The 26292-nt window shown below is 36.6% G+C and overlaps 3 protein-coding genes across 3 annotated transcripts; all 3 read right to left on the bottom strand.

Moving 5' to 3' along the window:
* Positions 1 to 441: 441 nt before the first annotated feature.
* LOC145232859 (carboxypeptidase B-like) lies at positions 442 to 7081 on the bottom strand. The gene is made up of 13 exons (XM_080097536.1): positions 7017 to 7081; positions 6504 to 6579; positions 6322 to 6422; positions 4393 to 4513; positions 3917 to 4015; positions 3517 to 3615; positions 3119 to 3223; positions 2651 to 2738; positions 1969 to 2030; positions 1467 to 1610; positions 1088 to 1172; positions 821 to 932; positions 442 to 523 (listed from the first exon to the last, which is right to left on the bottom strand). The coding sequence occupies exons 1-13, from the start codon at positions 7079 to 7081 to the stop codon at positions 442 to 444; spliced, it is 1239 nt and encodes a 412-aa protein (XP_079953662.1).
* Positions 7082 to 9060: 1979 nt separating this feature from the next.
* Positions 9061 to 14965, bottom strand: LOC145232857 (carboxypeptidase A2-like). The gene is made up of 13 exons (XM_080097535.1): positions 14901 to 14965; positions 14697 to 14769; positions 14258 to 14358; positions 13595 to 13715; positions 13398 to 13496; positions 13158 to 13256; positions 12410 to 12514; positions 12062 to 12149; positions 11196 to 11257; positions 10531 to 10668; positions 10214 to 10298; positions 9952 to 10063; positions 9061 to 9142 (listed from the first exon to the last, which is right to left on the bottom strand). The coding sequence occupies exons 1-13, from the start codon at positions 14963 to 14965 to the stop codon at positions 9061 to 9063; spliced, it is 1230 nt and encodes a 409-aa protein (XP_079953661.1).
* Positions 14966 to 18670: 3705 nt separating this feature from the next.
* On the bottom strand, positions 18671 to 22822 carry LOC145232856 (carboxypeptidase A2-like). Its single transcript, XM_080097534.1, has 13 exons — positions 22758 to 22822; positions 22396 to 22468; positions 21951 to 22051; positions 21618 to 21738; positions 21414 to 21512; positions 20916 to 21014; positions 20668 to 20766; positions 20430 to 20517; positions 20305 to 20366; positions 19871 to 20008; positions 19498 to 19582; positions 19191 to 19302; positions 18671 to 18755 (listed from the first exon to the last, which is right to left on the bottom strand). The coding sequence occupies exons 1-13, from the start codon at positions 22820 to 22822 to the stop codon at positions 18671 to 18673; spliced, it is 1227 nt and encodes a 408-aa protein (XP_079953660.1).
* Positions 22823 to 26292: the final 3470 nt, after the last annotated feature.

The following is a 26292-nucleotide window of genomic DNA, read 5'->3' as shown; positions in this document are numbered from 1 at the left end:
GGCCGAATGGTCTGGCGCGCCTGACCCACATACAGACATAAAAAACCTTGATCGGGATTCGTCCCCGGGAGTGTCCTGGGTTCAAACCCCGTGACAAAAAAAACATAAAAAAATCGAATAGTAAAAAGGGCAGGGGCCGAACGGTCTGGCGCGCCTGACCCATATGCATCCTTGATCGGGATTCGTTCCCGGGAGTGTCCTGGGTTCGAACCCGGTGAAAAAAATCTAATAGTAAAAGCCTCTTGAACCTGACAGAGACAAGAACAACTAAACCTAATTCGACAATTGATTGTACAATATTATCAGTTTACCAACGCGCCCAACCTGCATGTCATTAGCGATATTTTGGATAATGCAACAAAAAAATGGGGTCTGTAAACAAAATTCCGGACTGACAACAACAACAAAAAACAGGTGAAATATTGCATGCCGTTTAGTTTATTATGCGCATGTGCCATCGGCAACAGCTTGAGCAATAACCTTCAATCCGGCGAAGGTTTCCTCGGCTGCTGGCTGAATTTGCCTAAAATTTGTAAATAAGAACAATGTGAATTATAATTGTCACCGACAGCATATCATGTCTTGAATGTCTTATTCATAGATTTTAGTTAGAATGTGTCCAAAAAAGCTATGTTAAATTGTTTTCAATGATAACAGAACTGACTTGTTGTCATTATGAAGTAAGTCCATGGCTTAAACAATTTAATAAAGCCATTGTAACGTTCTGTTGGTTGCATGAATTTTTACAGTTGAAGCAAAATTCATACAACCGGTTGAAGCAATAGTTTTATAGCGTTGCGTAGGGATTTTATTTACTCACCATTCGGGAAGGTTGAATCCGTACAAACCGGTGTCTCTCAACTCAGCGGCAAAAGAGCAAGTAATGCCAGCCTTTTCGTAGAACCAGTCAGCAGTGCTTCCAGACGCAATGTCTGTAAAAATGGTTGGAGGTAAATTGTTGTACTTATTTGATGTATGAGAAAAATAGTGACAGGCTAGTAGGGTAAACAATTGATTTGCCACACATGCGGAAAGCACGGTGTACATAAGCAGGTCTGATACCAAAACGACAACACAGTATACTCACAAATAACATCTGAGATAGCTCCGGTTTCAAAAGACTTGCCGTGGACAGCACCAATTGCGCCAATACTGTCTGATCCAATTTTGCTCTGCAAAACATATCGTTCGTCTTAAAAGCCCCATGCTAAAGAAACGGCGATCAACCAAAAGGGCTTGAGATTCAACAAAACGATTTTGATTTGTGTTTTAATATTACACTCAGCATTAACGAATTTAACGAATTTTCACTAGAGGTTTCTTTTTTCGAAAAAATTAGGGCCATAATGTCAGTCCCCCCTTACAAATTTGGTATAGTATAAAATATATTATATTTATATGACATGGTTTACAACATAAAATTTAACTTTGAAAAATATTTATTTATTGTAGACTATAAACTTTACCAGGATTGCGCTGTCTGGCAAGCTTGGTGGTCCTTGTTTGTAACCATAGGGATACATCCAGTATTGGCTGTATGCGTGAACATCAATGTAACCCTGGACGTTGGGAATGGCAGAAACAAAGTCCCTTTGGGATGTAACCTCGATCTAAAAAAATATTTGGAATAATTGTCAAGTATAAGAACCAACAAAAGAACTCACAGTGAAAAAGGTTTGCTAAAAACTGATAGATGGCGTAAAGAGCGCAGTTATTTAAAAAGCTGTGAAACACAAATTGCATTTTGATTTTATTGTTTATTCGTGGTCAACCATGTCCAATTAAACATGTTGGTACGATTAAGTTTTTTATCTTTTCTGTTTTCTGAACTAAAGCTTATGGGGAATTTTCATAGGGCTATTCCAAAATGTGTTTTTTTAATCTTTAACCGGCTTGATTCAGTTGTTCGCTTTCAATCAGCTTGGCGAACTACGACTAAGTTTTTTAATAATTTGCAATAAATCTTACCTCGGAAAATTTCGATGGACCGTAGTAAGCGTCGTTGCAAGAATTAGCACTTGCCCCTTCGCCTGAACAACAAGAGTAAGAATTAGAGCACGTCTACTTTATTAGTTTTGTCAAAGGTCCAGTAAGTGAAGGTAAAAATGATCAAAGGTCCGGACACTTTTATCAGTAATGCGAACGCAAACCTCTTAGACAATTTTGGTCATAGCTACTGGGGAGAATCGCGGTCAAAGATGTACACTTTTATTTACGTCGAATACTTGTGCCAGCAAAACAGATGCTTTAATTAGGCACTAAACGTTAATTTACTCCCTGCGAAAGTTGATTGCCCTACGACACACATAATACATTTGATCTAGTTTTGCAGGATTGCTTCGTAAGGTATAATGATTCTAAATTCAGTTTATCACCTCACAGATACAATTGTGCGCAAACAACCACCGTTTTGTTATTTGTACAGTGAATAATAGACCATTTTTCGTCACTGTAGGCTCCTCACCGCAGTTTAAAAACTGCCGTTACATGATCACGTAATTAACCACAAACGATAGTCGATATCGAAGATCGAAGACTGTCGAGGTCCACATCGAACGCTTCAATAGTCCAGATATGGACCACGGTGAGTAGCGCGGACTTAAAGCAAAGTCATGCTCTTGTAATAATTTTCACAAAATCAAACACATACCACTCCAGTTGACGTCCCAGTTCCTGTTTGGGTCGACACCCATGCAACGCAAGTTATTGTTGGATCTGGTTTTTCTCCACATACGATCCTGTGGCACAATACATCGTAAGACTCTTATGGCACAAAAGGTTTACCTCGGGTTAACGGTTTTTTTATACGCAATAATATTGAAGTACACTGCAGTAATGGCATACCCCTGCCTTATATATGGAAAGAAACTAGTGAGATTAATGTTTTAATAAATAATTTTGTAGATGTTTTAATGTAACTGGTGTTTGCAAATGGTAATATAAATTTGAGGTGAGCTGAGCGACGGAGTTAGCACGTATCAAATACCAGGCGGAAACATTGGGAACCCGTTTATGCCCCTAAGAACCATTCCACTGTTTATAACATTTTGTGGGGTGTTTTATGATATTTTTTTATGACATCAAGTATAACACCCTTTGTCGTTGTGATAAGACTTACGTTAGTCCAGGTGTAAACGTAACCGTCGGGATTGGAAGATGGAATAACGTAGACATCGATGGAATTGAGAATTGTTTCGCTTCCATCATTGGTGCCATCAATAAACTAAAGACATTTTTTGTAAAGCTTTTGTTAAAGCTAACTGCCCCAAAAAACAATTCAATTTTCTGATATCCAAAGTACTCTCTAAGACCGTCAGACGATCAGCGTCAGTTAAATCAACAGAAAAAATAATTTTTCCAACTTAGAAGGCATCGTCAGTTTCCATCTTATTCGAATAGAATTTTCTAATTTTTTGACATTTTTTCCACGCATTTTCGGACCAATTTTATTATACCGTTGCTAGGTTTGGTAGCAAATAAATTGCTTTAAAACAAGATATTTTAGGTTCAACTTACGTATTTCACTGCGTACATGCATGCTGCAGGGCTAACCCATTCTCTAGCATGAATTCCACAGTTGATCACAAATGCTGGCTTTGATCCTCCAGTGCTAAGCTAAAAACATAATAAAGTCATATGAGCATCATTTTAGTTATGTATTGACAACGACATTATTTTGCTAATTCTACAAACATTTAGAATACAAATTACCTTGAATGGTTTAAATACACTGGATACTTGAGCGAATTTTAAAGCAGATCACTAATTTTGAACTTGTGCGATTATCAGGTAAAAATAGTATTTTAGCGACTTTTTGAGATGGCCTGCGTGTTTTTAAGTAGGTTTTAAATTATTGCTCCGAATTCCGCAGAATCTTTTGGAATTTTTTAAAAATGGTTAGTCAATCCGAAATTACCTTGACAGCACTGAATTCTCTTCCTTCGTAAGATCCTCCTACTGACATTTTGGTGGCAATACTGGATGATGCTGTAATATCGTTGATCCATTGCTGGATCTGTCAAAATTAGGGATGATATGTTTTAGACTTGAATATATAGATGTTAACAAAGGCTAACACAAATAAGTTCCGTTAAATATAAGTTTACCAAAAAATGAATTTGTACCAACCGCTTAATGGCTAAAATCTTTGTTATCCCGTTACAGCAACGACTTAAGTTCAGCCAAAAAGCTTTGGCAAATATGCATTTATTAAGCTAAAACCGACATTGGTGGGATTTTTGCATCTGCTGCACATAGTGAAACGCAATAGCATTTTTGCAGTAGAAATCGTTTTGGCCCTTGTAAAGTGAGTTTTGCGTTTCGAAACAAAAACAAAACCGTGACAAAAAAGCAAAACCTTGCGGGTAGCTTGATGTAACTTAATTTCCTCACCTCATCAAAAGTGTGGTAAACGTTGTAATCAAAGCTTGCCAAATCCATTTGTTCGGGTCTGGGTGACCTTTCTTGCTCGATGTTCTTTTGCAAATCTTCAACGAAAACTTCGTTGTTGATCCTATAAAAAGATTGATTGAATTCACTTTGACTTCGACTCTCTATACCAGGGGTGGGCAAACTACGGCCCGCGGGCCGCATGCGGCCCGGCAAAGGTGTTTGTGCGGCCCGCCAAATGTTCCCAAACTTTAAAGAGAAAGTTACCGAGTAACGCTGAATAAAATAGAAAAGCACAGGCGTATAGTTTTAAAAATACCAGTGATGCGACTCGCCTAAACACAGATACTTTTTACGTACTTTAGCCTGTTGTTTCTGCCACGTTATTATGCAAATCGTCTCTTGACACAATTTCTTTGTTCGATAAAGTAAAAGCGGTTTACGTTTTTAAATACAGCCCACTTTGCAATGTTGACGCCAAAACTTTGGTCACTTTGGATCAAGTTTAGGTCGTTGCAGTTCTTTGCAAACGAACATTAAACACGGCTACTAAAAGCGGATCGCATTGTTTAATGTTAGCGCAAGGAATTTATTAACAAAAAACGTGGTGTAGCCTATGTTGAAACAAATGCTTGTTTATTTTTTAAAACGATTACAATTGTAGCGTTTCAACCAGTGTGTGTACAATCATTAAAGTGACAACAAACGTATTTGCACATAGCTGAAAATATAGTATGTTAATATTTTGGGCTAAATTAGGGGTGCACAACGTGCGGCCGTAAGGCGACATGCGGCCGCGGAGACGAGTTTGTGCGATCGTGGCCATGTATGTTAAAATACATGTACTGGCGGCCGTCACGTAACTAAAACTATTTTGCCTAATATTTTGATTTTTAAACTGCTAAAAACAGATTTCGTGAGACTGGAAAAAAGATTACCAGCCTAGTGACCGTATACGCCAGGCTTTTTATCCGCTTATTGTGTGCAAACAATGCGAAAAATAGGCACCGCAATCGTCACAACACAGTTTATGACGTCATAAACAGTTAGCTCCGTTCAGCTAAACCAGGGGTCTTTGATCCCTCTGATGCTGCTCAGGTCTTAAAATTACCGAACGTTCATAACATTTTATTGCACACTCTGTGACGATTAAGCCGAACACAGAAGTCTAAAATGAAAATTACGGTGCAATAACATGACCGTGTCCGCTTCTGGTAACTGCGGTGGCGCGCAGGTTAACACTCAAAGTGAGATACTGTTTTGGTTTGCAGTGTATGTGCACACGCAACAATATCTGTTTGTTGTCTCACAAGACGCGTTAAACAAGAAAATTAGCGTCTGAAGCAAACACAACATTTTAGTACCACGTGGATAGATTCGTTTGCTTTCACTTCTGACGAGACTGGTTTACCAGTGTACCTAATATGTGAAACTAGCTAACAGTAAAAAGTCAAACGTCGTGAGATAAAAAAAGGGCTTTTGCATTGGCATTTTATTTCATATTTTAAAACGGCTTTGTGGCTCCCAGTGTTTTTTTACTGTGTAAAACTGGTCCAAATGGCTCTTTGTGTGGTAAAGGTTGGCGACCCCTGAGCTAAACTAATGCTCCAAGTTAGAAATTATTAATCTGAGCATTTTAGGCGACTTAAAATGGTATATATATATATATATGATATAAACCTCATTCTTTATACACAAGTTATTTTAAAACAAAAAACAAGCAAGCCATTGGCGGCCGTTGGTAAAATACTATGCGGCCCCATAAGAATAAAAACCTTTGAATGCGGCCCTTGCACTGAAAAGTTTGCCCACCCCTGCTCTATACAAAAATTTCTTGAGGAACAAATTTTGGTTCAGTGCTAATTATGTAAAAAAAAAACAATATTTGCTCGGCCTGGAACGCACCAAAGTATTTAAGTACAGTTTCCTTACCTGTTGCGGGCCAAAAACACTTTGACGGCACCAACGTACGCACGTGGAACATGGATATCAACATGTCCAACTCCTTTTGGGCTGGTCCAGAAATCAATCATCTATTTAGCCAAAAATACACGAGGTTAAAACAATACTATTTTCTTGAAATTTTATATTCAGCAAATTATTGGTTTGTTTACCGGAAATCTTTCTGGCATTTTTTCCAACAAATTTCTCTGCTGTACGTTCTCGGGAAAAGTTCTGAGAACTTGATCACTGTAAGAGCAATACATGACTTTAAATAAAATTGATACATGGAAATTCACAAACGCAATTTCGTTTTGTTAGGATAATTTACGAATTTTATCGTGTAAAAATAGAAATTCTCCCACCTTTGTCCTAGGCACAAAACACAAATATTTTTAAACAGGCTATCCAGTGGTTTGAATGAACCTTAGAACACTGTATTGTTGCCTTTAAAAACGACTAAAGAAAGAACAAAACCCCTCGACTTATGTTACAATTTTATAACAAGTAAATTTAGGGTTACGTATTATATTGAAATCATTTAAATAACAAGTAATGTCGATTTAAATGACTGTGGTATCATAACAGGCATTCCAATTCATCCTCTACCTCAATGATCAGGCTAAAAATGCCGTGGCAATTTTACGCCAAATGTATAAAAAGTAAAAACAAAAACTTATACTTACTTGTGAAAGAGTCTTTTGGCATTGCCAAGCGCTACAACAGCGCAAAGTACAAAGAAGACCTTCATGTTTGAAAACTCGTGTTAACAAATGGCAGCATCACTGGCTCAAACGCAGCTATTTATTGACCACTAGGCTATGACGTATTTTTTGCTGACGCGCTATTTTGCTGAAGCTAACATGACTACGAGAATATAGGCACCTGTCCTTTATTGACCGATAGTGGACACATAGGCGCTAAATATACTTTTTATCGCAACGCTTGTCATTTTCCATTAAGTTTAGTATGTTGTCCACGCTTTTCGAATAATTCGCCTTTTTTAATTGGAATTTTGCGCCTGTGGCCCTAAGTAAAAAATGTCTAGTGTGAACAAAACAATTTAGAATAAATAATTTAGAAAACTTGTACATATTCGTTTGAATGTATGTTTCTGGCTCTTATTTTAGCATTTTAAAACAATATTCAAAACAATACTGCAATCTAAGTATATGTTCAAAAGATCATTTGTTACGAATCACCAAATTGATCTCATACCGTTTTGGTGTGCTTGAATATTTGCCACAGTTCAGTATTTGACTCGAATATATGTTTATTAAGCTAATTTGCGACCGCTTAGTTTCAAAAGAGGACAAAGGGCTTAATTGTCACATAAACTCAAATGACATCCAGTTGAAAACGAACATAAATCTATAGTTAATTGACTAATAAGCAAAAGCATGTACATTTTTGCGGATAGATATGCTTTCTGAATATTGAGTTGAGATGAGTTTTCTTTCGCTCGATGATAGAATACATAGCGACACATATTACGTACCAGCAGGATAAAATGCTCAACAATTTCATGCAAGTTACAACCCCTGCACACTTTGGACTTATTGTAACATCAAAATTCGTTTCTAAGAGGCCGTTTTTTTACTTACTTAAACTAAAACAGGGGTTTTACACATTTGCCATACCCAGTTTCACACTTTTGTGTACAAATGCTTCAGACAGACAATAGCCCCCGAGCCTTCATTCCCTTGTGCATTACTTTAAAGTCACTAACAGAACAATGTAAGCTGTTGTCTATAATCATATTTTGGCACAAACCAAGCGATTCTTATTAAAAAAAAACCTTAAATAAAACAGCACTTTAGGGGTAAGAAACTAACAAAAATCACATTACTGGGTGTCGCTACACACCTAAAATCCTTTTGTAACGATCTGATCTAATAGGGTCTCTTAAACCTGACAGAGATATGAGAACCAAATGTAATGGGGCATCGCAACGGTTCCGGTCTCGAACCCTGGCAACAAATATGTCTGTGGGTGTATAATGTATTTCAGAATAATGCGCCTAACACAATATTTACCAAACTTTTTTAAAACGTTTAAACTTGTTTTACTTCTGCAAAATTTGTTGGCATTTTGTTTCAGCAGATCAACACCCTCTGTTTATGTCTTTTTGTAACCGAAGAGAAGAGGTTTGGTTTCCTAATGCTTATGTTTCCAACTCTTTTCTCTCATTAACTTCTTGGTTTTTGACTTTTAAACACACACAAAAATATTTTTAAGCTTACTTTTTCTAAAGATTTTATTTGAATAAGGAACTGAAGATACCAGTTGAGAAATATATGTATATATATATCATGTACAGTCATTGATTCATCTGTTTATTGGAAAGTACTTTCAATTTGTAGTTATTTATCAATGACCAAGAGTGTGATATTGTTGAGTTATTTTACTAATTAATTTTTTTTTAATTTTAAATTTGCAAAACCTAAAAAAAACGAAATTCCATGAGACGAGATTCATGCAAAACCTTCGTATATTTGCAAATTTATTTAAAAACCAATTGTTTTGTTTAAATCTAGATTTGTTTTAACAATAAACAATTTAGGTCTTGGACGATATTCATTCCACGTCAATTCCAACCTGCGAAATGACTTTACTCAAAAATCAAATAGACAAGTATAAGGATCACTTTTTATTTATTACGTGCATTCGGTTGCAGTGACCTTGCAAGAAAGTTGCTGCAAAAGCTGCTTTAGCTTTTAGCACGATCGCTTAAACACATTGTCCATTGGCCACAGATGCGGCAATGGTCATCAAACCGGCATAGGTCTCCTCAGCTGTTGGTTGGATAAGCCTGAAGGTGTAAATACATGTTTAGTGTAAAATCTGGACGAATAAATGATTTTTAATTTAAATTATTACAGCGCATAGTTTAAGCAGACTTGGACAACTAGATTTTTTTTCGGTTTTTCAAATTAGATTAGAATTAAAATTAGAGCATCTCCTTTTTTGCAAATTAGATTAGAATTAGAATTAGAATTTTCTCAAAATCTTGAAATTAAACTAGAATTCAAACTAGAATTAGATTTAAGCCAACCAACATTAGTTTGTTTCAAATTTGAACTTGTAGATTTGCACATTTATAACAATACGATTCGGTGCATCTAAAACGTGTTTAAACGGAGCTGAGTGTCAAATTTCACCGAATAACGTGTTTCAGTGATGTAGTTTGGTCAGGTTAATTGCATGGTTTTGTGCGCTTTGGTTACAAAATGCATGCTCAGATCACATGCCTAAAAGTGCCGTTGGACAAACTAGCGATTTTGGGAAAACTGTGAATTAGATTAAAATTAGAATTAGAGCTTATCGATAATTCTAAATTAGATTAGAACTAGAATTACCGCCATTTTGCTCTAATTTGCCCAACTAGACAACTAGAATTATCTAGTTGTCCAAGTCTGAGTTTAAGGCAAACTTAAATCGCCATTTCAAAAACAAACTTTGTTTGAATTTAAAATAACTGTCCACTCCAACTCGGGCATTTTACATTTTTTAGAGCCCAGTGATTATATGTACATGCCAATTAGACGAAGACCTGGTTAGGTGCAATATTTCCAAAGTCATTTAATAACATCATGCCCAGTTAGAATAAGAATGTTTTACCTTTCGGGTAGAAGGAATCCATAACGACCGGTATCTCTCAATTCAGCAGCAAAGGAGCATTTAATACCTTGTTTGTCGTAGAAATAGTCGGCAGTGCTTCCAGATGCTTGGTCTAAAAACAGATTGCTGGTCTGTAAATAGAATGCTCGGGGGGCTTGCAGTTTTTATCAAATTTCTTGGTTAAGTCTATACTCGGCAACTTAGTATTTTTCTGCTGGTCAAGGTTAATCATTAAGTTACATAAAGCATCTATACTACTTACATATCACTTCAGAAATTGGACCATATTGATAGGTCATTCCATGAACGCTTTTAATTGCTGCAGCGCTTTCTCCTGCTATAACATTCTGCAAAAAACAATTTTATTATAGAACGTTGGTAAAGGAAAAAAATAGGCAAAGGTAAACGAACCTTTGACCAAAATAGGCATCAAATGTTTTAGAAGGTGGAAAATGCAGTGGGTAAAACATACAACATAATACGTATTTTCATTAGAACTGTATGTTCATGTAATGAAATGTCGGTAAAACTGATAAATTATAACAGCAACAATACTTTATTTACAATACACAATCTTACCAGGGTGCTATAATCTGCTGGATATGCATACGTGTACCCGTAAGGGAACATCCAGTACTGACTGTACGCGTGAACATCAATGTAAGCTTGAACGTTGGGAATGTTCGCGACGAATTCTGCTTGTGACGACACTTCAATCTAAAATGTTTTAGTGTTAAAGAATTTATTCTGCAATAAATGCATCAGCCGAACATTAAATTTGTATTGCATTTGGGCCTCAGTACATTAATGCCCATAACGAAGTTTGCTTGTGACTGCACTTCATCCTGCATGTTATAGTGTGAAGCGGTTAGTTCTACATTGAAAGTTGGACCGACTTTTAATAATTTAAATAAGTTTCGTTTTAAATGTTGCACGAAGAAGCACGATGATTTGCGCTTTCTCACCTTCGAATATTTTTTTTTACATAACCAACATATTCTGCGTTATTACAACGATAACTTACTCAGTATAGATGGCAAGTCGACCAAAAGTGTTGGATTTAACAGCAATTACAAAACTGCTATACCGACATTGGCTTGAGACGTGTTGTGTCTTTACGAAAAGTTGTGTTCTTTTTCAACAATTAACCAATTAACTAAACTCAGAGCCAAAATGTATTTCAATGTGCCAAAGTTTATCGAGCTATTTTGCTGAACAAAACATTACCTGCATATAAACCTTACCTCAGACATTACAGAGGGACCGTAGTATGTATCAGAACAGGAGCTCCCGCTTGCTCCCGGACCTGAACAACATGAGATAGACAAACATAGTAAAATTGTGTCACTACACAATACTGTAAACCAGGGGTGGGTAAACGTTTCAATGGAGGGCCAAAATTGAAATCTTGCAATTTTATGGGGTCACATAGTATTAACAACCCAGGGCTGTACAACCTTTTCGCCACGGCGTCCTCATCGCAGATCCTTATTTCACTGTTAGTACTAACAGTCGCCAATTGCCAGCTTGCTATTGTTTCAAAATTACTGACGTGAAGAAATAGGTTTATATCATATATATTCCATCTAATGGCGCATAAAAAGCCCAGATTAATTTTTAACTTGATGCACAGATTTTAATGAGCAGTCTGACCACCAGTCTTAACTGTTAATGACGTCATGGTCTATATTGTGACGCTTGTGGTACCTGCATTTTCGCATTGCTTGCACACACTAGGCGTACAAAAAGTCTGACACATATATGGCTACTAGGCTGATAATACTTTTTACAGTTTCGAGGAGGTTATAACAATCAAAACATTTAGCAAAAGAGTTTTATTAACGTCATGGTCGCCAGCACCTATATTTAAAAAAAAACATGTTCACGGCCGCACAAACTCGTCTCTGCCGTCCCAGGTTGTTCACCCCTGAATTAACTCAAAATAATTAAAACCGATATTTAAAAAACACAAATCTAAAAGGTCTCAACTCCTGAGGGAAAGCTCATAATATTACTTAGCGTTGCTCGATAACTTTCTCTTTTTAGTAACATTTGGCCGCATGCGGCCCGCGGGCTGTAGTTTGCCCAACCCTGCTCTAAAAATACTTACCGGACCAATTGGCATCCCAGTTCCTGTTTGGATCAACACCGATGCACACAAGTCCATTCTGAGATCTGGTCTTTCGCCACATGCGGTCCTGTTTATTTAACACAAAGGTTTTGAAACATTATATTCTACTTAAGTAATCGATGACACTTCAAACGCCCACATGTTCCTTTACCAGTTAACACTTAAGAAAGACGCCATCATTAGCCAAAGATACAAATGATGTTTTCCTAAACAAAAAAGAATTCTACTGTTAAAGGGAAATTCCAGTTATTTTCAGTTAGATTACAAACGAAGTTTAAAAAATGGTACACATTATTGGTATTTTAATAATTTTTAATAACGACGTACGTTAGTCCAGGTATAAACGTAACCATCGGGATTCGAAGATGGGATAACGTAGATATCGACAGAATCAAGAATTTGTTCGTTTCCGTTTTCGGTACCTTCAATCAGCTAAGACCACAAAAAATGTGCTAATGGGTGTATAAGCGGTCTAAATGTAAGATGCAGCTGAGTTTAAGCAACTGTGAAGCATTATTTTTTAAAACTATGGACAAACTTAATTGCCACACAGCTTTAGCACCATCCATGTTTATAACATTTAAACGGTTTTGCATCTGAACACTCATAAATCGCATGTTATCGAGATAGTTTAGGGCAGTAGTTCTCAAGTGCGCCTCTCAGGGCTGCATGCGGCTCCCAACTACTTATACCCGACCTCTGAAAATCTCTAAAGATTATTATTACCATGAAAGCTACAATAGCCAAAAAATCGATGTTTCGAAATTTACCATTTATAAAAGTTTACAATGCAGCCTATTAAAACGCTATGGTTAACGTTCAACCTAATCAATGTATTACCGAGTATAATTGCGTACAAAGGTAATTGTTTATTGTATTGTGTCTCCTAAGTCACAATCAGAAAGCTTTCTGTATAGAAGTTATTGAAAAAGCAACTTTTCAGATTCTTGTTGTTCGGTCCAAATCCTGCATTCTTTTTTAAATTCGTTTTTGCGGCTCCTTACACACTTGAAAAACTACCGTTCGGCCCCGACAATACAAATGGTTGAGAATCATTGATTTAGGGTTAACTTACATATTTCACTGTGTACATGCAACTTGCTGGGGTGACCCATTCTCGGGCATGAATTCCACAGTTGATCACAAAAGATGGTTTTACTCCTCCAGTGCTTAGCTGAAAAATAGTTCAGTCACGTGATAACAACGTTAACCGTGAAAAACTTTTTTTTTATATTAGTTTAAAATAATTTTCACTGCAGACAAAATTGCTGATGCACTTTCGGTCGCATGTAGTTTTGTTGTTGTAATATTTTACTTTAATAGCGGAAATGTCTCTTCCTTCATAAGTTGTTCCAACGGGTTCTTTGGTGGCAATACTGGATGACGCTGTAATATCGTCAATCCATTGTTGGATCTGTATAAAAATGAAGTTGAAATAAGGCAGGTCAATTTAAAAGCCCAAAATACGTTATAGGATGTTGAATATTGCAGCATGCTGATCAGGTGTTTTACCTCATCTAAAGTATGGTAAACGTTGTAGTCAAAGCTTGCCAAATCCATCTGTTCTGGTCTTGGGGATCTTTCTTGGTCGATATTATTCTGCACATTCTCGATGAAAATCTCGTTGTTGATCCTAAACAAAACTTGCAATTGGCCAAGCTGTAGTAAACACTAGTTACATGCTAAACACTATTGTTTACTATGTTTATTTTCGTTCATCGCAATAAACAAATATCTGTGTAAAATCTATAAAAAAAAACAGTCGTTTGCTGTTTTTTAGGTAAAAACAGTATTTTACTGTTGTTTTAGAAAACGCTTTTAGGTAAATTTTGTTTAATAAAAGGTTCAACCTTGTGTATGCAATAAATTACGGTAGAGCTATATACTGACGGGGTGCCTCCTAGGAGATCCAAAAGTGCTTAATTTTCGATAGGTGGCGTAAAGAGCTGAATTATTTGTTTAGCGGCTAAAGAGGGTTGGTTTAGGATGCAAATGTTTAAAAAGTTTTGCATTAGTAACTTTTTTGGGGGTTAGTTTTATTGAATTTCAAATGCTAATACCTCACCCCGACCCTAATAGCCCTAACCGTTAGCATTTTTTGAGATATACCGTTATAAATTAGACACTTTTGGATCTCCTAGGAGGCACCCCGTCAGTAGCTCTACCATAAATTACCTGTGGCGATTCAAGAACACTTTAACAGGTCCGACGAAGGCTCGGGGAACATGAATGTCAACAGGTCCAGTACCTCTTGGTTCGGTCCAGAAATCAATCGCCTAAAATATTTCAAAACAAAAGTTTCTAACGTTTCATGTTTGATACTCATGTGGGATGTAGGATTTGCAACAAATATTAAGTCAGTTAAACCATAACATTCAACTACTGTACGTTTTATGACGTAACAGAGCGTTTGTTCTCTTTGTATCACGCGATGCGATTATACTAAAGTAACCATAGGTTGTTGTTGTTGTGTTTTGGCTGACAGTTATTTTACAGTAGTTTTGTAAGGGTAAAGTAAACATCTTTTCAGTATTTCTAGTTCCAGCTGGCAATTATTAGCACACTAACTAGTTTACGGTGATAACATAAAAAGTAAAAAAAAACAGTCGTTTACCGGAAAAGTTTCAGGCAATTTTTCCAGCAAGTCTCTCTGCCCTTCGGTGGGATGAACTCTCAGGACTTGATCACTGTATACAATTAACTGCAATGTTCGCGTGCAACAAGGTGCTGCGTTTAACTAGTTACAACAAAATTTTCAAACATGCAACAAAATAGTATTCCATTTGGTTAGTAACTAAGTTTAAATCAGAGCTCTTACTTGTGAAAAAGTCTCTTGGCTGAACCGAGCGCCAAAAATGCGCAGAGTACGATGAGTATCTTCATGTTTGAAACTCGTAGTTGGCGAACTGAAAAACCAGCACCTTCAGTTGACGATTTATACCCGTCCAGTAGTGACGCAACGAACTGCTGACACAAGGTAACGTGACGTTTAATATATACCGTTTATGTGAAACTTAACAAATGTCGTTCTCTTTGCCATTTGACCCAATTGACTGTAACCCAACATTATCCGCTTGAAACAGGCTTTTTTCGAAAACGTTTCTTCAGTTCTTCACTTAAATTCTTAGTTCGAGCAGCAGAAGATTTTTGCCCCTAAGGTTTTTGTTTTGTTTCAGAGTTTTCGTAGCTACAAACGAGCAGTATACGGTCCTTGATGTGGCTAGTTACATTGGTTTTGACATTTTAAGATTTTGTTTCCACCAAACTTGTTTTCCAATTTTAACGTCTGCACTGTTAACCAGCACTGAAAGTATTTTGTCCCACAACACGTTCATCGCAATATGTAGTGTCCTATCTCATGACCTGTTGATTTGCGATAAACATTGTCGCTACCAGAATAAGTTTACCCAAAAGACAACTACTTCACAATGTGGTCTGCTGCTGTTCCCACAGAATGGGGTATGAGCATTTTGTTCACCTAAAAGTATTTTACATTACATGACTATAGAAGGATATCATATATTTATTAATAATGCTTTAAACAGACAAACCGTTATTGGGAACAGTAGAAAATTTTGCAGGTAAGGGCATGTTTAAACATATGCATACTTACAGGAATGGATTATTATATCAACTTGCGCGCCGGCGCCCATACATACAGCCCCTGAGCATTAAATTATTAAGCATTCTCTATGATGTAGTGCTTTTCTTTTAACCCACCAACAGGGCATTTGAACTGCTGTCCATGCAAACATTACATGGTTTGCTATATACCTAATATTATTGTGTGACCACCCGTTCTAAAAACACTTTAACAGGTCCGACGAAAGCCCTGGGAACATGAATGTCAACAGGTCCACTACCTCTGGGGCCGGTCCAGAAATCAATCGCCTAAATAATTTTTAAAGAAAGATATTAAGTCAGTTGAAGCATAACATTCAACAATTGCTTTATGACGTAACAAAGCGTTTATTCTCAATACATTACGCGATGCTGTTTTAACTGAAGTAACCATAGCTTGCTGTTGTGGTTTTGCTGACGGTTGTCGTAGGTTAATTTTGTAAGGGTAAAGTAAACATCTTTTTATAGTTTCTAGTGCCAGAAAGCAATTATAAGCATATCAACTAGTTTGCCGTAATAATATGCAAAGTAAAACAAAGTCGTTTACCGGAAAAGTTTCAGGTAATTTTTCCAGCAGATCTCTCTGCCCTTCAGTGGGATGAACTCTCAGGACTTGATCACTGTAAACAAGTAACTGTAATGTTTGGCAACAAAGGTGCTCGGTGTTTAACTAGTTGCAACAAAATTTTGAAACACACAAACAAAACAGTATTCCATTTGGTTAGTAACTAAGTTTAAATCAGAGCTCTCACTTGTGAAAAAGTCTTTTTGCGGAACCGAGCGCCAAAAAGCGCAGAGAGTGATGAATATCTTCATGTTCAAATCTTCGTAGTTGACGAATTAAAAAACCAGAACCTTCAGCTGCAATTTATACCCGTATTGTAGTTGCGCAATAAACTGCTGATGTGAGGTAACGTGACGTTCATGACTTTAGGTTCATGAGAAACTTACCAAAAGACGTTCTGTCAACTTGGCCATGTCATGACGCAATTGACTGTAATCCAACTTTATCTGCTTAAAACGTGTTTTTTTTTTCGGAAACACTTCTTTAGTCCTTGACTTTTTGATCCTAAAGTCTTAGTTCGAGGTGCAGAAGTTTTTTGCCCTCAGGGATGTTTTTATTTAGGGTTTTCGTTGCTACAAACGAGTAGTCTATTGTCCTTGATGTTGCCATTTGTATTGTATTGACTTTTTAAGCTGTGCGATGAGCAAATTTGTTTTCCAACTTGTTTTCCAAGCGTTTGCACTGTTAACCACTGAAAGTATTTTTGTCCCAAAACAAGCTTACGTCGCAACATGTGGTGCTGTCCTATCTTATAACCTGTTGGTTCGTGATAAACAGAGTGACTACCGAAATAAGTTTACCGAAAAGACAAACACTTCAGGGGGTTGTCTGCTGTTGTTCCCACAGAATGACGTGTAAGCATTTTTTTTACTTAAAAAAGTTTGGAATCACATGACCATAGAATGTATTACACTTTTGAATAAGAACGCTTCAGACAGGCAAACAGCCCCCGAGCCTTCATTAAATGACAGCACAGTACTTTGTATTGTGCAGCGCATTACTTTTAAGTCACCATGAGAAGAAATTGAACTCTTGTCCATAGTCATATCCCAGAATCAAGCCTTTTTTGAACGTTTTTCGAAACACGCACTGACGGGTTAAATAATGACAAAACTGGGAGAGCTGCTAATGAAAGGACTCAAATCGCAACAAAATTGATAAATACCTAAGGATTGCTTTAAAAGCGCAGTTTTTTTTTCAATTAACAGTGAGGCTGTAAAACGGTTAACGACTGAATTGAAATTTAGAAAAACTAGCTTTGTAACTTGGTTTGATTTTTTACTTATTTTTGGTATAAAACCTCACCCTAACCCTAGTAGCCCAAACCGTCAGCCTTTGCACATTGCTTTCGAATACTCGTACATGCATGTTGCGCCATCCATTGGTATACACCTAATACTTTTGTGTGGCAAACCGGCCAAAATGTCCTGAGACTCTAGAACAGTGGTTCCCAACCAGGGCCCATGGCCCCCCAGGGGGGCCACGAGCTGTGTTCCGGGGGCCACGGGCGTAGATTCACAAAAAACACCCACTAAAAGTCATTTTCACTTTACCTTTATTCCCGAATTTAATCGACTATTTCACATACTATTTGTCTCTAGTGAGGTTTATCACGCTCATTTACTCTATTAGACCTGTTACTCTATTAGAAATTTATACCGCATTCCAACGTGAGATTGCTATCTACATTTTAAGGGGGCCACAGGTCCTACATGGTAACTTGAAAGGGGCCACGAGGCCAAAAAGTTACTTTAAGGGGGCCATGGTCCACGAAAGGTTGGGAACCACTGCTCTAGAACCTTGTATAGATATAATAAACTAAGCCTAATAAAGAACCTGTACTCGGAAAGGTCAAGAATTAAATCACTGGCAAAAAAACTTAAGTTTAAATCTTGGCAAGAAGATTTACCAAAAAAAAAAAATTAGTTCATTCAACAATGAAAAATAACCCCACGCTATGTTAACACCCTAATTTTAATTAACTCTTTTTGTTCGTTTTATTTACCCTGAAATCATTTTAAATTTACACGTCAGGGGTCTAATGGCGTAATGTTTATTACAATCTTTTTTTTAATTTGCACACCTTTAAAATCAAAGCCCGAAACCATTAACATCTAGGCAAAACGTTAAATATTTGCAGAACAATAATGAAAAAACACTCTTTATTTTTAATCAGATTTTGTTCCAACAATATACAATTCAGGCCTTAGACCCTTTTTTTGTTTTGCATTACCCTACTCGTTTCGTGTGTTTCTGCCTTACTCAAACTATCTACACTAAAATTTCAAAATCTAACAGACCAGTACACGATGTTTTCTTTTGTTGTTTATTACGTGCATTCAGTTGCAGTGACCTTCTTAGGCCAGGTGCTGCATGTAAAAAAATCTCAGCTCATGGCACGTTTAGTTGGCACATTGACCACTGGAAACGTATGAAGCAATGACCTCCAAACCGGCAAAGGTTTCTTCAGCTGTCGGTTGGATGAACCTGAAGTTGTAAATAAAAAGTTTAGTTCAAAATTGCCGTATACATTTTGCTTATTTGTTGATAAATAAGCCCGGTCATTGCATAAAAATATTTTCAAATATAAGTACGATTTTTAAATATATTCCAAATTATAGCGCATATGTCGAAGCATTGATGTGATATATTTGTCCTAATTGTTTTTTCGCAGTTATAAGCAATCAATGTTGTATAATGTTATAAGTTTTATTACATTTAAGTGTGATTGGCAAAACTAAAAAGTAACGTTTGAAACAAACTTTATGAAATAACCACAGTTAGCCAGCAAAACTTTTTACAGTAAAATCGACGGCAACTTTATTTTAACGTTTAGGTATAAAATCGCAACTAAACGTTCGTTTTTTATTATTTTGGGGAAAAATATTTGCTGGGAGAATAATAATGAAGGTAGGCTATTACCTTTCGGGAAGGGTGAATCCGTAACGACCGGTGTCTCTTAGTTCAGCTGCAAAAGAGCATTTAATGCCCAGTGTGTCGTAGAAATAGTCGGCGGTGCTTCCAGATGCTTGATCTAAAAATAGATTGCGCGGGTAAAAATCTTTCATCGACATTTCTTGGATTAAGTCTCGATCTAGCACACCCTGCTACGCGTGCATTTTTTCGCCAAATCGAGGAGAATTTGCTCAGACTCTGTGATTTTATATTTATTACACAGTAGTTCTCTGCAAACAAATCTCAGTTAATTCATAAAAGACTTTCAACTTACAGATTACTTCAGATATTGGACCACTTTGATAGGTCATTCCATGAACGCTTTTGATTGCTGCAACGCTGGCTAGTCCGATTTCCCTCTAAAAAAACATTCATGTTAGGATTGTTTAATTTAATCAAAAGTAAGAAAACCTATGACTAGAATAGGCATTAGCTGTTTAAGGCGGAAGTAAATAAAACCAATTCCAGAAGGTAAAACAAAAAGCGTCATGAGTTTAATTTTGATGCCAAACCGATGTAACAGTGAGTTAAAAAAAACTGGGAATAACCGATTAAAATACTACAGTGTTGTCTTTAACATGATATATTTTGGCCAACAATTCTTTGTTTAAACGTTTTTTTATGTCCAACACATCATAAGTTCTTACAAGCAAGGTATCATCTGCTGTAACAGAATATGTGTATGCGTAAGGGAACATCCAGTACTGGCTGTACGCGTGAACATCAATGTAAGCTTGGACGTTGGGAATGCTCGCGACGAAGTCTGCTTGTGACTGTACTTCAACCTGATCAAAATGTAATTTGAAAAAATTAACCAACAAGCAATAAACAGTATTATATTTGCCTAATTTTAGATATAATCCTTTTTGTTTCCAACAAAACTGGTTACTGTGTGGTAAATGAACCAAAATTGTGGAGTTTTCATTCAACGAATTGCAAGTAGTAATACAAAAAGCAAGATTAATCGAAGTGAATTTCCTTTAAACATAACTTAACGTCGACTCAACAAGTCAAGGTTGCAAAAAACTAGATATCAGATATCACTATGTTTCAGAAGGTAAAACAGCTACCTTAGTCTTACCTCAGACATTACGGATGGACCGTAGTATGCATCATTACAAGACGAAGAGCTTGCTCCCGGACCTAATCAACGATAGACAAACATAGTATAGTTGTATCAATGTATGAATAAGCACGCACACATACCACTCCAGTTGGCATCCCAGTTCCTGTTTGGATCGACACCCATGCAAATCAAGTTATTGTCGGACCTAGTTTTTCTCCACATACGATCCTGTGGCGAAACACAACTGTTTGGAACTCTATTGCTAAAACAATTATGGAACCCACCACACTAAACTACACTACAATAAAGACGTACCACTGCCTAATAAAAAAATGTTGTAAATTTTACCTGCAGATGTTTTACGAAACTAAAACTTACGTTAGTCCAAGTATAAACGTATCCATCAGGATTAGAGATTGGAGTCACGTACACATCCATTTCATCAAGAATAGAGGCCCCATTACTCGCTTCAACAAGCTTAAAACGACAAAAACTGCGGAGTATGATCACATTCACATAATTTTCAATCATAACAACTTTTGCACTGGACATATATTTACCCTAATTTGAAACTTAAGTATGTTTGGCAACGCTTATCCGGAACAAAATTGAAAATATCATCTTACGTATTTGACAGTGTACAAGCAAGTTGCTGGATTAACCCATTCTCTGGCGTGAAGTCCGCAGTTGATCACAAAAGCAGGTTTATTAAATCCTTTGCTAAGCTGAAAACAAGGGAAAGGCTTACAATACATGACTTAACTAAATGACATGTGAATATTTTTGTAGGAAAAGTTTAAAAAACGTTTTCACCCATAATATTTTAGTTGAAAAAAATCAGTTTAGGTCCGTCGACTTTGCATACAAAAGCATATACATATTTGTTACCTCATATAGGATCCTAAAACCTTTTTGTTTAACAGCAATTGATCTGACGATTTCTAGCTAATAAAGTGAGCAAAATGTTTTCATACAGGTTTTGAAGCAAACTAAATTTGATTGAAGATGTATGAAATAAAAAGGAAAGGCTACAAACCATGCCTTTAATGATAGATTCGCAACGTGTTTCTCATTATATATTTCTTTTTTTAACAATAAATTCGCATATATTTTTGGTGTCGTACCTTAATTGCGTGAAAGTCTCTTCCTTCGAAAGAACTCCCTACAAGTTTTTTGGTGGCAATACTGTATGCCGCTACAATATCGTCGATCCATTGATTGATCTGTAAAAAATGCCTTTGAAATTAGGCACGTTAATCCAAGCACAGCACATTTCAAATGGTTGTGTTGGTTGTTGAGTGTCACAACATTCTGATCTGTTTTTTTACCTCATCCAAAGTGTGGTAAACGTTGTAGTCAAAGGTCGCTAAATTCATCTGTTCAGGCCTGGGTGATCTTTCTTGGTCGATGTTCTTCTGCAAATCTTGGATGAAAATCTCGTTGTTGATTCTAAACAAAACACAATTAGCCAAGTTTTAAAGAACATTAGCTACAAGCTAAACTCTTCTATATTGTTGGTCGTAATAAACAAATGACTGTGCAAAAATCTATGCAAAAAAACGTTCATTTGGTCTTTTTCTAGGTAAAAGCAGTATTTTAGTTTGTTGCGCCTTTTCGGTAAATCTTCATCCAAAGCAAAGTACTTGTTTCGAATTTATTACCTGTGGCGATTCAAGAACACTTTGACAGGTCCGACGAAAGCCCGGGGAACATGAATGTCAACAGGTCCTTTATCTCTTGGGCCGGTCCAGAAATCAATCGCCTAAACAGTTTGAAAACTAATTACTATGAAACAAATTTCCGAACATCGTTTGTGTGACATTCATTAGAAAATATGAGTGTAGGATTGCAACGTAAGTTAAATCAGTTGAACCCTAACAGTCAAATACTGTACGCTTTATGACGTAACAGAGCGTTTGTCCTCAAAGCATCACGCGATGCGATTTAACTAAAGTAACCATAGGTTGTTGTTGTGTTTTACTGGCAGTTGTAATACAGTATTTGTAAGCATCTTTTTAATTTTTCTAGTACCAGAAAGCAATCAATAGCACGCTTACTAGTTTACGGTGTCCAAAGATAATGATATGGAAAAAAACAGTCGTTTACCGGAAAAGTTTCAGGCAATTTTTCCAGCAGTTCTCTCTGCCCTTCAGTGGGATGAACTCTTAGGACTTGATCACTGTAAACAAGTAACTTTATCCACGACACATTATAGTGCTGTGTTTAACTTTTAAAATAAACTTTTTAAACATTTAGACCAGTGTTTCTTAACCTTATGTGGACCGTGGCCCCCTAAAAGTAACTTTTTGGCATCATGGCCCCCTTCAAGTAACACTGTAAGTCCTGTTTTTCTGGTTAACCTACACCCGTGACCCCCTGGGGGGCCACGGGCCCTGGTTGAGAACCACTGATTTAGACAAAGTAGTATAATATTTGGTTAGCAACAAACTTTAAATAAGAGCTCTTACTTGTGAAAAAGTCTCTTGGCGGAACCGAGCGCCAAAAAAGCGCAAAGTACGATGAGTATCTTCATGCTTAAACTCGTAGTTGACGAATTACAAAATTATTACCTTCAACTGACAATTTATACCTGTTTAGTAGTGGCGTAGTAAACTGCTGATGTGAAGTAACGTGACGTTTATGACTTTATGTTCATGTGAAACTTGCCAAATGTCGTTCTGTCAACTTGGCCATATCATGACGCAATTGACTGTAATTCGACATTATTTTTCGGAAACGTGTTTGTTTTCCTGAAAAACTCTTCAGTTTTTGACTTACTGATCCTAAAGTCTTAATTTGAGCTGCAGAAGTTAGACGTTTTAATTCTTTCCTGATGGTTGGTAAGATCCACAATTAATAAAATATAAATGCAATCGTTCCACAGCTCGTGAAAATATATTCTGTATTTTTAATACAAAAACACTGCTAAAAGGTTAAGAGACCTACAGATTAATTGAACCTATAATCTCCGCTGACAAAACATGTAAAAAAAAGCAGCTCTATGTTATTGTTTTTTATGTGGAAACACTGCTGAAGGAGTTACGATTTGTGCTCGGATTGAAATATCTGTGTATTTACTTAATTCGGAATTGTACAACATTTACTGTAGTCCAACAGCAAAAAAATGTTTTAAATACATGGGGACTTCAAATCTGCTAAATGCAAAAACTTGCGAATGTGTTGAAAAGCCTAAACAAAGCCTACAACTGATTTTTAGCCCAAAAATGAAAGATATAGGAAAGAAGGTCTTGTGAACAGAGTAGGTTTTGAAATGTTTAACATATGGACCATAGATAGATTTTGTTGCAGTAAACGAAATTGTTTTTAGCATTTATTTTGATGTCTTTAACACAAAAATATTCGTGAATGGATCGCTGCGAACGAGAAAAGGGTAATCCATTCTCCCTAAAGCTACTTATACTGGTGCTTATTTTTTAATGGTAGTGACAAACAAAGTTGTTTTCAAACTTTAGAGATAGCCCTAGTAAACCCTGGAAGTATTTTTGTCTTCTAACAAGCTTACATCACAACATCTGGCGCCCTATCTCATAACCTGTTGATTTGTGATAAATTTAGTCGCTACTGGAACAAGTTTATCCAAAAGACAAACACTTTACAAGGTGGTCTGCCGTTGTTCCCACCAAATGAGGTAGGAGCATTTTTTCTCTTTTTTCACGTGGCTCTAAATTACGCAAGACCAGTTCGGTTCTGCTAAAACAGAAGGCAAAACATTTATTTAAAGTTTTGCTACGTGCCGTTTGTCATAACGCGTAACCAAGAATGGCAGTACGGTACGGTACGATGGTACGGTACGGCACGCAGCAAAATTCATCAAAACGTACGGTGCGTAGGTACGGTACGCCAAGAAAGCTGAGGTACGGGTGCGCATAACAGGTGTTGATTAAACGGTCATTTTTTAATCGTTACCATAGGCAGATAATATTGAAATTGCCTGAAGCTTGAATTTAAATTGTATATGGCATGATTTCATCACAATTTCATTGTACCATACGAGGACTTTCAAAAGTGATGAGGTGATTGCTTCATATTTTGTGCTTACGGGCTGACAGCTATGCAAAAGGAGGGTTACACGCACTGAAGGCCTATTAATAAAACGCGCACATGACAATAACTGAGATTAACTCGGCATATGTAATTGATTCTGAAGTTAAATGAAGTTAACTAGATATGTAGCCTCCTTCAGCAATGATTTGAAAAAAAGTAAATAAAAAACACTGTCGCTGCACAAGCCCATCGCAGAAAATACATCTACCTTTCATTTCAAATAGACGGGTTTGTAGTGCGGCAGCTTTTTTAGAAACCTATCCTTTAAGTGCATGTCATAAAATTTATTCAAATCTGATTCTTTTGGTTTATTTGAAAATACGGTACGACTGTGCGTAAGTTACGTTTTGATTTTTGACATTCGATACGGTACGGTGGTACGTGGTACGGTCAACGCAATACGTACCGTACCGTACTCCCATTATTGCGCGTAACTCTCAATGAAAATCATTAGGCAATTACAGTCCTTGTAAGTACGGTTTTGCACACTTTACTTCTTAAACCAAAATAAATGTTTAAATTATGAGGCTTATCAGTTGTAAAAAATGCACTTCAAAAACACCTACGCGTTTCATCAATTAAGCTTATATGTGTTAAATAAATCATCGGTCATTACAGTTAATATTTGCCGAAATGCAATGTCATTGTAAGTTTACAAAAGTTGTACCCGTTTACGTGACATTAGGGTTTTGTTGAGCAGTTACGCCATACAGAATAACATTTTCAGCAACAAAGCTATATCCTTTGTTTCTCTTAACCTGACCACTATGTGCCCCTAGTGGTGGAATAATATACTTTTTAATAGTTCGCTGAACGTCTGTAGCATATCTTCGTTAACTGCAAGTTTACAGTGAGTGCTTAGACAAATACTCGAATTTGCATAAAACGTTTAACTGTTTTTTGGTCAAGGCTAACACAAACCTGCTGAAAAAATATATAAAACATGGGAAAATCGAATAAAAACGTTTAATTTTCTAGCTAGTTTAACTACCGCTGCCTAACAATTAAGTTCCGTACTTTGATAAAGTAAAATTGCAATCATGTTGTCACTGTATCGTCCCAATACGAAATTGAAAGTAGATTTGTAACAAAACATTTTAAGGCACTCGGGTACGCACAATAGTTACTTTTTTACGTTATAGAAAGAAAAAGCCTGCACGCTACTAAACTAGAATAAAAAATATCGCGAAGTGTATGAAGATTATTCAATAATTTTAGGCCTATGTCAATAAGCCTACGTAGACGCCTTTGCATTAGGACCTAATGATTAGGTGAATAAATATTAAACAGCGGAACGACTAAAGGTTTGGGTAATATTTTTAAAAATTTGTTGACCTTCGGGCAATAACTTTCTTTTTGCAGCTAGTGGCAATTACAACTGTTTTGGTAACAATTGTTGATCAAAAGTGATAGCCGAACGAGACTTCATGCATTTGTCGTCAATACATATTCAAAATCAACAATCTCCGCGGTACTTTGTGTAAAACTAATTACCCACTCCACTTTATAAACGATGTTTGTGTTATGACTTGTAGTTCCCACTCTAAATTTGTCAAACGTGGCCAAGGTCTGTCCAAAGAGATTATAAAACATGAAATGAAACTCGGGCATGTCACGTGACTATATTTGCATTGTTAAGCTGAATTTAGGTCTGCTTTAGTGCATAGAAGTTTTGCACGTTTTTCGCTGAGTTTGTGTGAGTAGGTTAGCAGAGCCTTCACCTCTTATTTTAGCTCAGAAATTGTATTACATAGTTAACTACCTGTTGTAAACTATCAACTTGTGTTTAAAAAAGTGTTACCTCTTTGTTTTTACTCTCAATGTGCTCTGCACTCTTTCATTTAAACAATGTTCTAATTGCACTTTTTGCAATGTTGTGTTTTTCAGATACTTCTGTCTTCTGTTATTGTTACGATTATCGTTCATATCTAAGCATGA

This window comes from Phallusia mammillata, chromosome 6 (genome assembly GCF_965637545.1).
Source record: "Phallusia mammillata chromosome 6, kaPhaMamm4.hap1.1, whole genome shotgun sequence".
Lineage (NCBI taxonomy): Eukaryota > Metazoa > Chordata > Ascidiacea > Phlebobranchia > Ascidiidae > Phallusia > Phallusia mammillata.
The sequence above is the reverse complement of the archived record's forward strand: the minus strand, read 5'-3'. Positions and strand labels throughout refer to the sequence as shown.